The sequence below is a fragment of the Hylaeus volcanicus genome, chromosome 9, assembly GCF_026283585.1.
Source record: "Hylaeus volcanicus isolate JK05 chromosome 9, UHH_iyHylVolc1.0_haploid, whole genome shotgun sequence".
Classification (NCBI taxonomy): domain Eukaryota; kingdom Metazoa; phylum Arthropoda; class Insecta; order Hymenoptera; family Colletidae; genus Hylaeus; species Hylaeus volcanicus.
The window spans coordinates 2825787-2845198 of NC_071984.1; the positions used below are offsets into that span (position 1 = coordinate 2825787).

Below are 19412 nucleotides of genomic sequence, written 5' to 3' on the forward strand. Positions count from 1 at the left end.
AACAAGATTTTCGCTAAGGAAAAAGTTGTTTCAAATCACCTCCCGGACCACCCTTTTCAAGGACCTCCAACATTTTTGGGACACCCTGTATAGTGGCGCGTCGTGTCTAAGAGGTACCGTAGCTAATGTGTATTCGATCTAATGGAATTTACGTACAAAGGTTTACCAATTCGCGATAAGTTTTACGAAAGATGAAAGATAATAAATTTTATAATCTTTTCTCATTCACGATACTTCTATGATAATTCTTCTGTTAATTATAATTTCTGTTATGCTTTAACACGTTGATCGCCATGTGCTTTCCACTAAAGAAGTAACGAAATTAATTCCGAATGTCAAGCATCAAAGGAAATGAATTCAAATCAAATTCATGAATTTTGATGAAATTACAAGAATAAATACGACGATAAATGTTTGATTATGCAGTCTCCAATAGTTTAAATAATATTTCATTTTAGTAGAAACTTTAAAGAATATTTGTTTGGCAGTCAACGTGTGTTAATTGGTAGCCATCGACTCCTAAAACATTTACCATAGATAAATATACATACAAAAAAAAAAAGAGGTAAATGACTTACTTGTTACTATAAAGATAGACTGTTCTTTTAGGGTATTTATTATATCTCCTAGGAACTAGGTGGTAGTCGTACCAGAGATGGGAAATTCAGGATTTAATAGTAACAGTTTTATTTGATCTTATATAAAATATAAACGCCTATTTCAAAGCACCATTTGCTCCTTGCAAGTTAAACTGTTTAGCAATATCTTCTCTGTGGTAACGGGACCATCTGCGAAGAATATGATTAAAAGAAAACAAATGATTACACTTTTCTTATTCAATCTTGCAATAAATAAAAATGGCATTTACCCAATTGATACCACGGATCGTTGTTTCCAGCATCCCTCCTTGCTGAATCGATGGCGTTACGAAGTGCGATTGGTACTGCACAACTCATGCAGAGAGGCGGTTCACCAGTTGCTATAATGATAAATAATATATATGTACCAAGTACAAGTACTTTAGAGCGATTCGTTCGAATAATCTACTCGATTCGTGCTTTACCTTTCGAGCGAAGCGTGCTCATAGGATTCGGTGCATTTCGTCGAAAATATACACGGAAATCGACCGGAATGTCCTTTGCCCCAGGTGGCTTGTAATTCTATAAGATATTTTCAAAGTTGCATTCATCGTTTCGTTAAATAATTAAAGAGAGAGAGTATCGACATTATCAAAGAGAACCAACCCAGGTTCTGTAATTCGTCAGTTGGCCAGATTTAGGATCGTAAAATAATTCTTCTGAGGTCCAATATCCGAGTCCCATCACGAACGCGCCTTCTATCTGGCCCAGGTCCAACTCTGGATTCATACTAATTCCAGCGTCCTCCATTATGTCTACTCTATGTACAATGTGTTGGCCAGTTAATACGTCGATCTCAACCTCCGCTATCGTCACTCCATAGATCGCGTAAGGCTTTATATCGTCTTTCACGGTAAACCTACAGAGAACAAATAATTGGATAAAAAATGAAATTTGGAAAATGATTCAAATATAGTACATACAGTCAGTGTAATAAGTATTCGTACAGCAACCAATTTAAAATAAATGGCTCCTGTACGAGTACTTACATCGACTATATGTATACAAATACCCCAAATACCTTGCAAACACGTACAATAAAATTACAAGAATACCTCAAGTAGAGAAAACAGCTTTATATTTACTAGACCGATATACAAGAAAATAAACGAGATAAAAATTTGAAATTTGTGGGGCTTCTCCCTATTATTATATGTAACAACTCCGCCAAATTTCATATCGTTTTCGTTAATTTTTATTGGAGTTAAAGAAAAAGGAGTAACCAATTGAAAAAATTCTATATATCTTCCATTTAAAACTTTCAAAGGTTTGGGACACGTAATAAGGTTAAAATTAAAAGTTCTAATTTTGTAGGAATATTTTTGTATGTATTTGTAGGGTATTTAGGAGGGTGCGTAACACGTAGATGTCAGAACTCATTGAAACAAGGGCCAGCATGATGTATAATAGTATTTGAATTGTATCCCATCCCTGGACATATGTACATGCCTTGCCTCCATATTTGTTAAAAAACACCTGATCGTCAGTCGTTCGATTAACGTCACAGGAGAGACACTTCAAAATCAGAATTTTGACAATCCCCCTGCTTGTTATCAAACACTATTCTATCTATAAATTTTGTTTATAGATTGCTACAAACTCACATGTAACGTGCACACAGGTCAACGTCTTTCTGATACGCAGCCATCACCAATTCTTTCCAAGAAGGGTTCTTCAGCTCGTTCTTGATAGGCTCCAATCTCTTTGTAAGTTCTTGGCACGCCTTCATCGTAGCCTAGAATGAAACAACGAAAAATGCTGCAGTTTAGAAATATCTTCTAATCTATCTTAGAAATGGAGCGTAACATCTTACATAGGCGCAACTCTCGCTGGTCACGCTGCCACCCGTGACAGAGCTATTGGGCGATGTTAAATTATTGCTTGGTTTAACTGTGACCAATGACAAATCAATTCCCAAGGTGTGCGCTGCTACTTGAGCCACCTGCCACGTGAAAAATAGAACGTCCAGTCTGTTTCTCAGCTATATAGATTTCATTGTACCTTCTTATACCTTTGTGTTGATGCCCTGACCACATTCGATTCCGCCGTGTGCGATGGAGACGGTCCCATCGCGAGCAAAAATCGAAACGTGCGCGTTGAACTGTCCCCACAACGTGAAGGGATACATCATGGGCGTTATGGATATCCCCTTCTTCTTCCATCGGTTCTCCTGTAACACGACAAACTTCGTTAAATAATTCAGTATCTGTGCCTCCCATACTCAACAATAAATAAGGAGTGAAACGACGACACGAAACGTGAGGTTGCGGGATTGGTCGTGTAAAAGTAAAGCTGTCGACTACAGTGACGACGAGCAACAACGATGACAAACGACGACGATGGACGGTGGAGCAGGCAGCAGTGTGACGTCAGAGATGAGGAAGAGGGGGGTACGCTCTAGAGAAAACAACTAGATTTGTCAGAGTGGGAATCCCAGAGTGGGAATTCCAAAAGTGTAGTATCTATATTATATATAAACGTAGGGTATGGGATGATTTCCCCGTTTCCCTTTCATTTAAACAATATCTATTCCAAGCATTCCTTGCAGTTCAACTGGCTATAATTTTAATCCACACAAGAAAAGCAACGTTCTTACGCTGTTGAAGGCTTCCACGGCTCTCTTCCTCATCTGATAGTCCGCGTTCTTGGTAAGTTCCTCTATCATAGGTTGCAGCATGCTCTTGTGAGTGGCGTCCATATTCTGCAGCTTCACTTCCAACGCATCTTTATTGATCATCTTCGCTATGTGCTCCATCAGGTTTTCTGTCATGCCAACGGCTTCCGTGGAGCCTGCAAATAAACAAGTTACGAAACGCTCAGGATTCCTTCCTTCTTCCTTTCATCGAGACAATCTTTCAAGTAAGAAACGAAAGGCGAGTATTTCGCGTACCAGGTGCTCGACAGAAAGTGTTGGATGGTAGATCGGTTTTGGCCTCGAAACCCTTGTACGTCCAGGTACTGGTGTCATAACAGCTGGAAATTTCCATGCGTTATTAATTAACATACAGCAATTATAGTAACCGGTGAGTCTATCGCTGCCACCTTAAGAGGTTACATGGGTTTTCGAGGGCCTAAAAGAAAGCAGGTTTTCTATAAGGATGAACTATAGGATATCAAGGATGAACTAAGGGAAGGGAGCATAATGCTTATTATTTTAAAAGATCTTCGAAGACCAGCTCTCATAGGCTTATTTTTGAATAGTTTTTTTATGAAAAATTTATGAAATATTGTTCACATGTTACTTTTTCGAACAATATAAGCTAAAATAATATAATTCATTTAGTTTGTTCGACAAAATTTATAGAAAACTTGCTTTCTTTTTGGCTCTCGAAAAGCATGTAACGTGTGTAACCCCTCAACGCATGCAGATATAAAAGGTCCCTTTCCAAAAGAAGCTTTAGACTTTCATTCTTCGATAACAAAATATGTCTCTGATCGATTCAAGCTCAGCGTACCTTCCCAAGTAATTATAATAACTGGTGAATCTATTGATCACATCAATGCATGCAGATATAAAAGGTCTCTTTCCAAAAGAAGCTTTAGACTCTCATTCTTCGATAACAAAATATGTCTCTGATCGATTCAAACTCAGCGTACCTTCCCATGTGTATCGCCACGATGGGCGCGTGGACCTCGTTGAAGTTGGAACCAGCGTTGCTCCATTGCTGCGAGTTCAGGTACTGAATACGCCCGTTCTCGTCCACGCCAACTTCGTACTCCTGACGAGTGTCGTTCCGCTTGCCAATCGCTATCATATTGCTCTCTATGGACATGACGAAGCGTGCTGGTCGGTTCAGCTTGTGAGCAACCAAGGCACACGCGCAAGCTATCTGCGTGTTGCGCGATATCTTTGCTCCATAGCCGCCACCTAGTCGCCTCACGTTCACGTTTATGCTGAAATGATCGTTGCAGTTAGTGAAATACGAAGAGAACGTTGAGCTCTGACTAAGTCTACTTGTTTTACCTATTGTTCTTCACAGCTAGAACCGAGGCTATGGCTACTTGAGTTAGATCCATCCACTGTGACGACGGGTAGACGTCCAATCCGTCTTCGATGGGGACGCACACGCAGCTCTGAGACTCCATGGTGTAATGGTACTGGCTACCGCATCGGAAGGTCCCTCTTATCACGAGCTTAGTGTCGTTTCCTTTAATATACCGCGTTTTAAACATGACGTTTGTCTATATCGACAAGTTTATGTTTAAGAAATATTGAAATCAAGGGGATGGATTAATTTAATTGTATTTCAGGACAACAGAAGACTTCTGTTCTGTTCTTGTAAGGTTAGAGAGCCTAAGCGTCGTCTAAGAGGCGCGAGATGGGCTCTTGGATATTTAAAGCAGGTGTTAGCTTCCAGAAATGATTACTGTTCGCGCACCTTTGGTCTTTGCCGTAACGTTCACCAATTCCTGCAGCCTGGACTGGTCATTCGAAGCGATGGCATCCTCGATCGTCAGCACCATCTCCTCTAAATTCACGTCCGCGTAAGAGACGCGCACCTTTTCTGCAGCTTTGTTTGCAAGCGCATGCGTAGTGGCTACGATCACTCCAACAGGCTGGCCAGCATGCTCGATTTTCTTGTCCGCGAATAACTACGGATCAAAGCGGATAAGTTAGGTAATCGATTGTTAGTAATCAGTTAGTTAAGAACTATCGACAATGATTTGCTCCTATGGCAAGTTTTATAGTTTGCTGTTTCATTTACCACTTCATCGTTGGACATCATTATTTCCTGAGCATCCTTAGGGATGAACGCGTTCTTCCCAGGGATGTCGCTGGCGGAAAGAAAGGCCACTACTCCTTTCATTTTCTGAAAGTAATGCGTCGACTCAATTCTCTCCATACTCGAGTCACGTTCGTCTTAGGTTAGGACAGGCTAGGACGTCTATATTACTCGAGGCCTTTTTTTTCTGGAATCTACCAGCAACTCGAGATGTTTCTTAGCGTTCTATTGCCGTGAATTCTAAGCTATCTAGATTCGAGAATAAGGTCATCTTTACCTCACCGACAATCATTTTATTGACACTTGGAGCTCCAAAGAAATGAAATCTAAAGAAACATTAGGTATTGTAGATTTGCTGCGTGGAAAAAAAAAAGAAATCCTCAAAAGGAACTTAAAATTGACGCTCTAGACTAGAATACCTCCTTAAACTAGGACGGTCTTTTATTATAGTAAGCTCGAAGCAATTTCACAGTGAAAATACAAGTACCAGTGCTTCCGAAGGATCGATGCTCTCCACCCTCCCGTTAGGCACCGTGGTGAGAACAAACGCGCAGGAGACTTCATTCTCCAGAGGATGAATGTCGTTTACGTACTGTGCCTCGCCTGATGTCTGGTACACGGACTCCATTTTTGGCAATGGTTGGTTCAAAGGCCAGATATTCTTGTCTGTGTCATAGTCCTGTTTTCCAGACGACAATCCCCTTTGTAGGAGAGGTCCACCGCTGCGTATCTTAGCATCCAGGCTTTCTGGCTTGATACCAAGGATGAACTAAAGAAGGTAGCGTTAATGCTTATTGTTTTAAAAGATCTTCGAAAACCAGCTATCGTTTACTTATTTTTGGATATTTTATATTGAAAAGTGTTAGGACAATTAACTCGAGGACTTGACACCTCGAACAAGAGTCATTAAGAAAGAGCCCTAAAGAAAGAAGCATAATGCTTACGTTTCATTCTAATCATTTGATAATATCAAAGAATATTAGGATAATTAACTCGAGGACTTGACACCTTGAAAAAGAGTCCTTCCGCAAGCGTCTTCCTGAATGCTGGAGTGTAATCGGGCAGCACATGATCAGGGTGCAGTTCGCTGTCCAGCTTCTGTATGGCTTCCCTAACTACGTCCTTGTTCAAGATGTTCTTGCCAACCAGGAAGTTCTCCGTTTGAGTTGCATGTAGCTAAAAGAACAGATTTAATTCTCAGGTATTTTTGTATATTTGTAGGCTCGGTGTATGTGCTTTTTTACTCACAAAGGTCTCGCGTATTCCACCAATTATGATGTTTGGTTTCTCCAGGACCTTGCCAGCTCCGTCCAATTTGAACAGAAACCCAGCGTTTACATGAGCATGGGCATTTTGTGCTCGTGGCATTACCTGTGAAAGATTCGTCAGATTCTTGTAGACATTTCCATAATCGAATCCAGAACGAGTAGATTTTAAGGCGAAGACGTACCTTGAAGGATCTGTACTCGTATTCGCTACCGAGGGGGAACAGGACGATGCTGTATATAATCTTGTGTTTCATGTCGAACTGGAGGAAGTCCAGGAGACTCAGGCTGGTCTTCTTGCCATCTGCTTGCACTGTTCATGGAAAGAAAAGATCGAAGGTGTTTGATAATAACTGCACGTTACAACAGTACATAGAGAGAGTACTTTAAGTAGATCAAAGTGGTGTGAGCCTTTAAGCGAATATGCTCACCTATATGTAGCTGCGCCCCTGCAGTTTCGAGCATCAGGTAAAGATCCGAGGGAAACTCGTGGTATTGATGCTTTATCATTAGGTTTCCAGCAAGGGATCCGATCTGCGATCAACAGATCGTTCTTTACGTAAAATAAAATCTTTGAAAACGTATTATAGATAGAAAAATTGAATCGAAATAGAGAAGAAAACCGAGAATGTAATTGCATTCGAGGCTCTACATCCAACCTGTGCATAGATACCTACGTTTCTCACGGGAACGCTGGCGATTAGGTCGATGTGGTTGGCCAAATGTTGCAAATACTGAAAGTTTGTTTCTTTGGAATATTTCCTAAAGCTCTCCATTGCCACTGTGAGGGAAACGTTACTGCCAACGGTCAAGGACGTGTCCGTTTTGTTTATGCGACGTAGCTCTGGGATATCGTTTATATCTATGTACATGTCTGGCACTTTTAATCGGTAAACGCCTGTAACCAAGTAACATAAGCGACTTGTATTTACGTACATCCGTGGATACGTTATTTTAATCAAATAAAATAAGAATATATTTATAGAAGGGCCCGAAAGGAACCTCTTGACCCTTTGACTCGAGTTACGTCTTAGAATCCTCTATAAGATGACATTTTCATTAAATTCCCCCAGTCAAAGGGTTAATAAATTTCTTTGGGAACAATCGAAAAGACCAATTACCATGCGCGGTATTTCCACCGTGCAGGACGTAAGTAGCGTCGGGATGTTCTTTAAATACTTGGAACAAATCGTCGATTCCCAAGACCTTGTGAAACTGCGACCCATTCAACGTCATGTCGATCTTGCTCTTTGTATTCAACATAGTTGCACAACCATTGCTACCAGTTTCGCAAGGTTGACCAGTCTTTTTGCATATCTTCATCTTGTACAACTCCTAAACAATGAAAGTGAATTGCATAAAGATTGGATAAGTCACTCCTTGAAACGATTAAAATTATATTATGTACAGCGCTTACTTCTATGTCGTGAATGTCTTTCGCGAGCTCCTTCGTCGCATCCACAGCAAAGCCCTTGAAGGTGTCCAGGATTGGCCTGTAACCTGTGCAACGACAAATATTGCTGCCAAAGGAATTTTCTATCTCTTTCATGGTCAGCTGTTTACCCTGCATAAGGCTGCGAAAGAATTATGGATTAAAATAGTTTCTGGATTATTGAATGCGGAAGACTAGATTTTATTTAATGTTGTTAGTAATTTTTCAAGGGAAATTCTACATTAGTAAGTACCAAGTGTTCAATTGGGATATTTATTTTTACAGAGAAGCGTTTATGTAATTGTTTTGAAACTTTGAGAATATTTCAGGTATGCGTTAAAGCACATTTTGCTATTTTTCTAAATTATTTCACAGAGAAATCTTTGAGGTAACGGCTGTACTTTACAGGAACTTTTCTCAAGTGAATATTTCTAAAGATTAATACACGAGGTCATATTTAAGACATATAAATTGATATTATAAATAAGAAGAATAAAGAAAAGAAGAATCCCCAAAAAGGACTAAAAATTGATGCTATAGACTAGAATACCCCGTTAAAAGGGAATGGACTTTGTTTATCTAGGTGCCTAACGTGATCAACAACAGTAGATGAAGAGAAAATGTAAACAAAGATACCTGTACATATTCATTACCATGCCAGGAGAACAATATCCACACTGAGAGCCATTTTTACTTGCCAATGCAGCTTGCAACTTGTGGTAGCCCTTTTTTTTGTCGCCCAAGCCCTCGATGGTCTTGATAGCCCAGCTGTATCGCAAACAATCAAGAGTAAGGAAGGGACAATATTGCATACAGTTAATGTACACACTATCTACACGGAAATACTGTCTGATTGATTACTGTTAATCTATATACTCTCTCCATGAAAATACTGTCTGAGTAGGTTTGGGATAGTATTTGGTGGAGCCTGCAATATTGAGTACTGTTAATGTATATGATGTCTGAAGTAGATAGCGATAAATATAAACTAAAAGATGATAAAAGATAGACCAATATTAGAAAACTAACCCAGACCTAATCCATACCTAACTCGGGCCAATATTACAAGCTTTACAAAGCCAATTACAAGCCAATATTACAATCTTTTCTCGTATATCCTACCCATTGCAGATGAGAACTGGCACTAAGCAGGAGTTGACGGACATTGTCTCTCCCTTGACATCCGCAGCCACGATGCAAACACCACAGCCACCCTCGTGGCACATAGCTTTGGTCCCTCGAAGCCTCGCATAGTCGCGAATAAAAACGTTCAGGGAGGTTCCAGGTGGTATATCTCTGGTGACTAGGCAAAATTGCACCGATTGATCAACAGTTTTAATGATAATAATTCAATTGGGGGGTAGCTGGGACGATTCGCAAAGGAAATTCTTGTTCAGAATCGTCTCAGCTACCTATATTTCCGGCTTCTACAGAAGTTCTGGGACACCCTGTATATCTAATCCTTGATTCTCTGATTCATTGCTGTCACATTTTCCATAGAAAAGTGAGCAAGCTTGAATAATTGGTCGATCAAACTTTTTTTAATAAGATATTTAAACCTATTCCTAGGTTCTCTACTTTATTGCTATGTCACGCTGTCATAAAGATCGTAGAAAATTTGAATAAGTAAATATTAACATTCCTATATAACCTAAATAACTAAATCTATTCGTTTTCTTACTCCTGCATTTTCACATCGCACAGGGGAAAAGTGAGAAACTATAAATAATAATGTGTTCGCAGGAAAAAGAGAAAGAATCCTTCTTCTTCTTCTTCTTCTTCTTGATCTCCTCCACAGTTTATAAAATGTATTCAGGTGAGTATCTGTATACCTGTATAAGGCAATCCATTGATAGTGAACTCGACGATGCTCTTGGTTTCTCTGTAACAAAAATTTAAATAATGCGTTAGTATAGCACCGGATTTAAACGAACTCAATGATGGAGCCATTATATAATCTGCAAAGACAAACGGTGCATGTATCGTTTTGCATTTGACCTCCGACATGTACATCCAAGTCGATTGGTCACGATATTCGCTATCAAACATTTAATGTTAACTCTGGAGAAAATGTCGAGAGAGAAATTCACGTTTAATGTACACGAAATTACGTAACTTTATCGACAATTATTTTGTAATTACACGCTCTTGGGTTTAGTTGACTCATTTCGCTCGTCATGTTTCTGCACGTCTCTTCCGGGAGATCCGATTTTCCTCTTCGGGAGTAACGATTATTGTCATTGTTTGATAGATGAAGACATTACTCATAATTTCGCAACAGAAGCACATTAATCATGCTCGATTCTAGAAATGTCGAGGGAGTCGAGGAATGCAATTTCAGTTGAAATTTCATTATTGTAAAATTAGCGAAAAGTGAGAATAAATTTTACAAATTTTAATAACTGTTTCTACGCGAATCAACCCTTTGACTGCAGGATGATTTTTGTTGGAAACTCTAAGAGGCGTAGCGGTGTGAATTTAAAAAAAATACCACCTTATAGGGGATGAAAAGACGAAACTTATTTGTATTTACATTTTGTTCATAGGACCTTTAGTTTTCAAAATAAAAATTCAAAACTTAGAAGACCTTTCTCTCCTGAATCCTATTACATTTGGAATGGTGAAACTGAAAGTATCGTTTGTTGACAATTACTTATTTGACGGATTTGAAAAAATACCACCTTATAGGGGATGAAAAGACGAAACTTATTTGTATTTACAGTTTGTTTATAGGACGTTTAGTTTCTGAGATAAAAATTAGAAACTTAAAAGATCTTTTTTTCACCGAATTCGATTACATTTGCAATAGTTAAAATGAAAATATCATTAGTTGACAATAATTTATTTGATGAATATGGAAAAAATATCATCTTATTGAGAATGACAAAACGAAACTTTTTTGTATTTACAGTTTGCTCATACGACTTTTAGTTTCAGAGATAAAAATTCAAAACTTAGGAGACCTTTTTTCCCCCAGAATTCTATTACATTTGCAATGGTGATACTGAATCGTTAATTGACAATAATTTATTATTTGATGAATTTTAAAAAAAATAGCACATTATAGGGGATGATGAGACGAAACTTTTTTGTATTCACAGTTTGTTCATAGGACGTTTAGTTTCTGAGATAAAAATTGAAAACTTAAAAGACCTTTATCCCTGAAATTTAATTTTCGCCATGAATTTTTATCTTTTTAATTTTTATTTTCGAAACTAAACGCCCTATGAATTAATTGTAAATAGAAAAAAGTTCCGTCTCACCATCCCCTATAAGCTGATATTTTTTTTAAATTGATTTAACGAGCATGAACATTTTTCTACATTGCTTAGTATAATAAGTACATGGACCAAGAAACATTAAAAAGAATCGAATTGCAATTTAATTATTTTGTCGAATTTCGATTCACTCAAACTTCTCGTAAACATTCTTAGCCTAGTTTCTTCACGTTTTGAGCGTGATCGTGAGATTCTAGTGAACTATATTTACGTAAGAACACGTGGATAAAAATTATTCCTCCCGACTAATTAATCCTGAATGTTGCATAACAACATGCAATATTGTATAACCTGAAAGTAGCTGAACGGTAAATAATTACCGACATTAGTAGTATATTGCTTAGTATAATAATTATCGTATAATAATTATAACTTTTTTGTATTTACCATTTATTCATACGACGTTCAGTTTTCGAAATAAAAATTCGAAACTTAGAAGGTCTTTTTTTTCCAGAACTTCGTTACATTTTCGATGGGGAAAATGAATGCATCGTTAGTTGACAAATACTTATTTGATGAATTTAAAAAAAAATAGCACATTATAGGGGATGATGAGACGAAACTTTTTTGTATTTACAGTTTGGTCATACGACGTTTAGTTTCTGAGATAAAAATTAGAAACTTAAAAGATCTTTTTTCCACCGAATTCGATTACATTTGCAATAGTTAAAATGAAAATATCATTAGTTGACAATAATTTATTTGATGAATATGAAAAAAATATCATCTTATAGAGAATGACAAAACGAAACTTTTTTGTATTTACAGTTTGTTCATGCAACGTTTAGCTTTGGTGATAAAAATTCGTATCGTGGAAGACCTTTTTCCCCTAAATTAGGTTATGTTTGCAATAGTGAAAATGAAAGTATCATTAGTGGACAATAACTTGACGTTAATTTGACGAATTTGAAAAAAATATAACCTTATAGAAGGTAACAAAAAGAAACTTTTTTTCTATTTACAGTTTGTTCATAGAACGTTTGGTTTCAGAAATAAAAATTCAAAACTTAGAAGACCTTTAACTGATAGGCGAAGAAAACGAGAAGTAAGATTATGATAAATGATTTAAATTTCGGGAGAGGAACACGTGCTACAAGGATTTCGTTATGATTGTTCCGATGCGTTTCAAATAGTAGCATTAAGGAGATATTCTAGTCTAGAACTTTCAAATATGAATATATTAATTGAAATATAAATTGTTGTCGAAAGAATAATTGTGATACGTTACATTTTTCAACTACCTGAAAAACAACTTTCAAGTAGAGAAAATAGCTTTACATTTACTGTGCTGATATCGGGTTGTCCAAAAAGTTTCTTCCATTTCATTAATAAGTAATACATACATTATTGAATTGCATACGATTCATTTTTGCTTCGTTACAACATTAACATCTAAGAAATTAGGTCGTCTATTTACATAAACACTGTCACACAAAATAACTGGGTGCAAGTTGTGGAAGAAATTTTTGGGACAGCCTAATATATAAGAAAACAATTAAGTTAAAAACTTGACACTTGTACAAGTGTCAATCATATATTGATTATTTTCACCTTCAACAAATTCTATACGTCTTTAACATCTGAACAAATATGTGTGCGAAACCCTTTATACAAATTCCTTATAGATTAAGAAAAAGAATCCTCAAAAAGGACTAAAAATTTCCGCTCTAGACTAGAATACCCCTTTTTTTTTTATCCAGGAGCACCGACATATCTTCTGCAAGAAGAGAAACGAGACTAATTTCAATAAATACTCTATTAAACGCCATTCATGTATTACATAATAATCATACAACATATTCGTAGCGCATAATGATATCAATGACAATTAATACAAAGTAAACCGTAAACAATAGCGTCTCAACTAATATTACAGGTGTACACCTTTCCCGTTCGACTTCGCACACGGAGGACTATCGTTAAAGAGAGAGAGACGTCCTGACAGAAGGAAGGTAGAACGGAAAACGAGATAATATGGCATCCTAGGACTTCGTTTTATCGTGTTCCGAAAAAATAGCGGTTATCCCCGTTCTCTATTAGACTCTACACTACCGATATCGAGTCGATCGAGCTCGTCCAATCTCTTACTTTCTCGTTAAACAAAATATTTCCGCTAAGCGCTAGCGACTTTACAGGTTTCTCCAAGGTTGACACCCTTAACACGTTCAATGCCTCTCACCCTATATTACAGGTATGTCACGTATCCATAAGTTACATTTACTATCAACGTTAACTCCGAACCAGCGAAATCAGATTAACTCGACTGCAGAGGAAAGAAAAGAGCCGAGAGGGAGAGGAACTGACTTTTTAATTAGCACAACGCTAGGTATAATGCAGAACTAACGCTGATAGTATGCAGCTTTTCTGCCAAATGGTGTACAAGTAGACGCTGTAGATGTTTATACAAATTAATGTTTTCACAGAACAAAGAATTTAACACGTTCACTGCCAGACTAATAATCATCAACATTTCTACGAGGCTAAAATTGTTATTTATACAATCATAAGTGATATAATTCAACATTTGTGGTGGTACGTATATGTACAATCTCTTTCAAATTTACCAATTCTATCCGGATTCATTTTTGTAACACTCTACATTCAGATTGAACGCATTTAATTCCTCAGTGAAGATCCTTGGGCAAATATGAGTAACGTAACAGTCAATGCGTTAAATCAAAGTACGTTTCATCTTCCAAACGCTATAACATGTATACTATCTCTGACATTTTATATAATTTTACATTTACAAGCATTCTCATACATTTCCCTGTACTTCCATCTGCCATAAATGCACAAACATCCGCAGTCTACTTACAGACCATAAATTATCCGGCTCCTAAAACTATGTACCATTAGCTTTAATAAATAGTACTAATCAAAAAGTCAACGTCACGCTTGTTGAAGACTTCCCTCTCCCTGCAACAGGGAACTCTACGCGTTGGTCTCGCAAGACGTATTGCTGTACATGCTCTTAATTCTAGGATAACTGGTGGAACTGTACATTTGGAAATTAACCTATCATCGATCACCGATAAACGATAAACCTCAGCGACGATTCTACGTGATCGCGTCGTTGCTCGAAGATAGATAGAAGATCATTGTGGTCTGGAGGAATCTAGACACCCAACCGAACGCTAAGAATAATTCGAATACGTTTACTTAACGTCTAACTTGTAAACTTGTATACTTTCCAGAACGAGCGAGTCGTACAGGTGATCCCCTAATTATTACGAGCAGGACATTGTGAAAAATCGATATGGATCAACGATACTTAGCTTTACGATCGCCAATTACAATCGCGTTAACAATCTAAAGCCAGCGACCGACTTGCAACAGAAAACTGTAACGTAACTTCTCGGCTGAATTCTCTCGATTCAGTGAAAAGTAGACGATCGAAGAGGTTCGTCGAAAAACCGTCATGCCAGTGGAGCACCAGTGGACTAAGCGAACGCTCGCGTTACGTTACAATGTTCTGTTGCGACTCGCAAGTCAGTCGCCGGCTTTAATGGCGCGATCGGCACGAGGACAGTGAAAGTGATCGAAGGAAGGAAGTATGTCGAGTTCCTTCGCGGCAATGAACGTATTAACGTGTCGACGAAAGATATCATATAGCATTCGTTTTTCTTCTAAATATCGTGTCGTCTTTTCGCTAGCTTACAGGGGAGAGTTACATAGATTGCTACTGCCCTATGATTCTCGATAAAATATGCGTTTTTATATATGTATATGTAATATTGTCCTGTTACACTCGATCACCAGTAAGTTTGCACAGACGTTTGTCGGTTTCGTTTCGATCATGCTCGACGATACACTACCGTGGCGCGTCGTCGACGTTCGCCTGACCGTAACTGAAAAGTGGAACGTGAGGTATAAAAACAAGCGTGTTCGTCTCGCGCCGTTGACCCTGGAAAATAATTACAATTTTACTTTAAACTATCGCTTCAAGTCGATCGTCTAATTCTGCTAAAGGTGGGTAAAAAGCGAGCAGAGGCTCGCATATCGACACGGGACAGGTTCGATGGTGCACAGGTACGGACACCACTCTCTTAAACTTAATGGTGACCAGTTTCTCGTGTGATCCGTAGTCGTTAATTGAACATGTAATTTTATCGTCTAGTCTCCTACGGCCGTTGCTCTCGCCAAGTCCTAGAACCGTATTATACAAGGACAGCTAAGCTAGATAAGTCTCGGGCTTGGACACCTCAGGCGTCAGAGGTGCACGTCTCAACATTCATTGATTCTTGTCAACATTCATTGATTACTTGTCACGCCTAATTAGGAAGGTTTACTCATATGGAAATCAACTGGCAGTCATTTTCTAGATGAACATTTCAACATTGGTATACTTATCGCACTGCGAGTAATTGATAAGAGATTGGAATCCTGGTACTGTTCGATACCACACTTTCTGACAAATTGTCGTTGTAATATTACAATAGGTATTCCGATAGACCTAGCTCAAGCTGCGATGGCCTTTTTTTAAACAATGTATATGGTGCATTCCATGCCGAGTCAATCAATTTTGAACCTGCAACTTTTTCTATTTGTCTGAAAATCTTTTTATATTATTCTAATCTCTAAAAAACTATTTTTTAGTACACCACGTGTACTAGAACTGAATGGACGTATGGCATTTATCGACCAAAGTATCTGCACTGCTAACGAAACGTCAAGATTACAGAACTCCAATTAACATCTACATGTACTGTAGCACGATATTGTAACACGATTATTTTTCTTCAAAATTTGTTTTCAAATTCAATTTTAATCCATTCGATGGCCACCTATATTTAAATTTTTATCTAGAAAATTACCGATGGTTGATTGTTCACCGAATAGTATTAATTATTGTTATACTGTTCTCCTTTTAAAATAACTCTCATCAAATTTACGTGCAAATTGTACTTTACTGATCCTCGATATAGATTCTTTAACACGTTGACTGCCAGACTATAATACTCTTTGAAATTTTCATCGATCTCTTTGATATCGTTTTTTATCGAAATTCAACTATTTCATTCAAATTTATTTCCTCAACTTTCAGAATTAATTTTGTTAAGCGAAAAGCACTGCCGATCAATGTGTTCATGCGAAAGATAACTGCGCACCTCTGACCTGTTGGAGTCCAACGCTTGGAATAACATTTTCTCACACTCCCATCGATTCGTTCTCCCTCTTTCCGGGACAAGATTCGTGTATCTCCACACCAACCTGGCAGCATTAGACAAGAATAGCTGACTGTGATCGTTTCTATCTACACTCGTTCCCTTCTGTCCCCATACTTGCGTCAACTTCTGGATCATTGCACCAGTTTCAAAGGGATTCTGTACTAAACGGTACAGAATGTTCCCTACAAGATGTCCTCGTTTCGTCCAAACAAGGATTATTATTCTCTGCGCCGACGCTACAACTCTACGAATCAAACAGCTTCGTGAAACGACATTTCAACTAGACAAGTTCAGTTTGTATTTAACAAAGCCAGACTCCAAAAACAATTCCGTCAACAGAATTCTCTTACGACACACGTGGTTTACACCTGTTGCGCGCACTCTTCTCTCTGGTTGTTCTTTAAATAAATATGCTAGCAAATTTTTTACACACTTCCAAGTGACGGAACGAGAAAGAAGAACCTAGATATACTTTCATCGACCCTCGACGCGCGTCGAGCTTTCGATAAACGTTCCCGCTTCGAATCTCGTTTCTCGGGGGCTCCCTCCGTCTCTGTACACGGCATGTTCTCGCATTCGAACCGACCACGAACCGTGGGGGCTACGACACCACGGAAAACAAGATAAAACACCTCGGTACGATCGGTCTCCCGCTTGGGATTCGTGCAACCTCCAAAAATAAACGACGCTCGGCGGTTAAACAGCCGACGATTCTTTCTGGAGGTAACTGCGCATGCGTTGCGGGGAGGGTGGCGAGAAACGAATCCCGAATTAGACCTTAGAACAAGAATTACTTGCTACATTAATTAATAGTACCATACTGAATCGTAGACTCGCGATATTACATTCATAATAATCATATGAGTATCATAATCTTAACTTGTGTACACAGTTCGTTTAATTACCTAATTAAGACAGTTTCGGAACGGTATACGGATAGAGAACATTAGTGAGACCGACTAATATTCCACTCTTCTCTCGTTCGCTCTCGCTTTCGTACCGTTGTCTATACACGGCGAACAGCGTGAACGTACCAGCGACCACGGGTCTCGAATAATTACCTTTACGTTGCCATTGGCATTAACACAAAGTAAATCACGACAGGAACATTTTGCACTATTTAATGCAATGTAAATAATTTTTTTAATGTTCCAGATGCGTCGCCTGGAATACTCGTATCGACGTTCGCAACTTTGCAAACTTATTTATATTAATATTTATATTAATATACATTAAATAGTGCAAAATGTTCCTGTTGTATCTACTGTATCTAAATGTATCTACTTTTTGTATTACATTAACGTTAATGGCGATGTTAAAAGTTGATGTAAAAGTTGTTTATATCGCATTAAATAGCGCAAAATGTTCCTGTTGTATCTACTTTTTGTATTACGTTAACGTTAATGGCGATGTTAAATAAATTATACGAAGCGATTATTGGTACGTTCATTCCCTTCGCTGTGTATATATATATATATTTATATATTTATATATATATACACATACATATGTATATATTTATAGATGTATGTGTAAACACAAGACAATACGTATATACTGTCTCGTGCGTGTGTGAATGTGTCTAGTGTATGTGTATGCGCGTGTCGATGATATCGCCTAAATCGTACAGTATTTAATACTTAAACAAAGGATACGTAACTGCTTCAGCGCCCTGAGTCGAAATCAAAAATACACCTTAAAGAGTACGGAAATGAAACGTGGAGAGCGACACGGACGCGCCAGTTTAGGTTTACGTCATGTACATATACATTTATTTATATATATATATTTATATATACATATATATGTATACATACATATATATATATGTATATACTTTTTAGATATTTATATCTTCAACGTTGTATCTTCTCGCGCGATTTCGATACATTATACACGTATACAGCCACGCGTGTACACGGTGCACGTAAATTTTACAATAACATGGATACATGCATCAGCCAACTATTTATATATATAATTCCCGCGACGTATGTACGTTTAGAATCATGACGAACCAATCAACGCGCTCTCCTCGTGCAGAGATGCTTCCTTTACTCGACACCTTCCAGTATGTATAAAGCTTGTGGAACTACTAATTAAACCTCCTACATCGGCTACGAAAAAAGATCATTCGCTCTCTCGCACACGTATTCTCTGTCATTCGTTCTTCTTCTCTGTCATACGCTCATATTTTCCTGTTGCAATCGGTGCCTCCCCAACCCTGGGAATTACTGGAAAACGCTACAATGTCGATGCAGTACTATCACAGTCAACTCTTACGGAATAGACGCATCCACGCGCATGGAATTCTAAACGCAATACGTTTCTGTTAACTCGTTCTCTAAGCACTCTCCTCCTCCTCCTCCTCCTCCTCTCTCTCTCTCTCTCTCTCTCCCTGAATCTTGCCACAGTCGCCTCGCAGAATAGTGTTATTCTGTGACTACGCCTATCTCCTTAAGGCAACCGGCCTTAAACCCACGTAAGCGAGGGTATGCGCGATATTATGCTCGTTCACCAGTAGAAATGTAACGATCCAGTTCCTGAAGAACGATCCAGTAGCTTCGCGGGTACGGGTCCTTGCGGATTACGTAGAATAACGAGAGCAAGCAGGTCACATTTTCTAGGCATATTACACGGTATTTACAGAGTTGGAGGTTCGTCCGCTCGGTTCCAATACGAACTCCTGAAAAACAAATGGGCGTTCATTAGTATTGCGTTAGTATTACATTAATATTAGTATTAGACGTTAATTATCATATGGGTTAGGTCTGGGTTAGGTCTGCGTTGGGAACTGAAGTTTGGAATATTTTTCATGGGGGTGGAATCTTAATCCTTCGACTTGTTCTTAATGCACAAGTGCACATACCTTTTGCCTGTGTTTATGCACTTATGATGTATGCA

General features: G+C 38.2%; 1 protein-coding gene and 1 long non-coding RNA gene across 3 annotated transcripts; one reads left to right on the forward strand and one right to left on the reverse strand.

Annotated features, from left to right (window-relative positions):
- Window positions 1-595: 595 nt before the first annotated feature.
- On the reverse strand, window positions 596-10253 carry LOC128881709 (xanthine dehydrogenase/oxidase-like). Its single transcript, XM_054132979.1, has 24 exons — window positions 9892-10253; window positions 9182-9362; window positions 8696-8827; window positions 8045-8201; window positions 7749-7962; window positions 7305-7525; window positions 7059-7161; window positions 6813-6940; window positions 6611-6733; window positions 6371-6538; window positions 5850-6131; window positions 5345-5449; window positions 5018-5231; window positions 4603-4786; window positions 4236-4532; window positions 3529-3611; window positions 3235-3428; window positions 2650-2808; window positions 2452-2580; window positions 2243-2373; window positions 1245-1497; window positions 1064-1160; window positions 869-979; window positions 596-788 (listed from the first exon to the last, which is right to left on the reverse strand). Exons 1-24 carry the CDS (start codon window positions 10106-10108, stop codon window positions 721-723), a joined length of 3951 nt encoding a protein of 1316 aa, XP_053988954.1. The 5' UTR covers window positions 10109-10253; the 3' UTR covers window positions 596-720.
- A 187-nt stretch (window positions 10254-10440) lies between these two features.
- Window positions 10441-14484, forward strand: LOC128881710 (uncharacterized). 2 transcript variants are annotated; one of them, XR_008458158.1, is made up of 3 exons: window positions 10441-11645; window positions 11792-12269; window positions 12328-14484. It is a non-coding gene; the product is annotated as an uncharacterized LOC128881710 (long non-coding RNA). The 2 variants fall into 2 exon arrangements; XR_008458157.1 differs by having other exon boundaries at window positions 10763-12269.
- Window positions 14485-19412: the final 4928 nt, after the last annotated feature.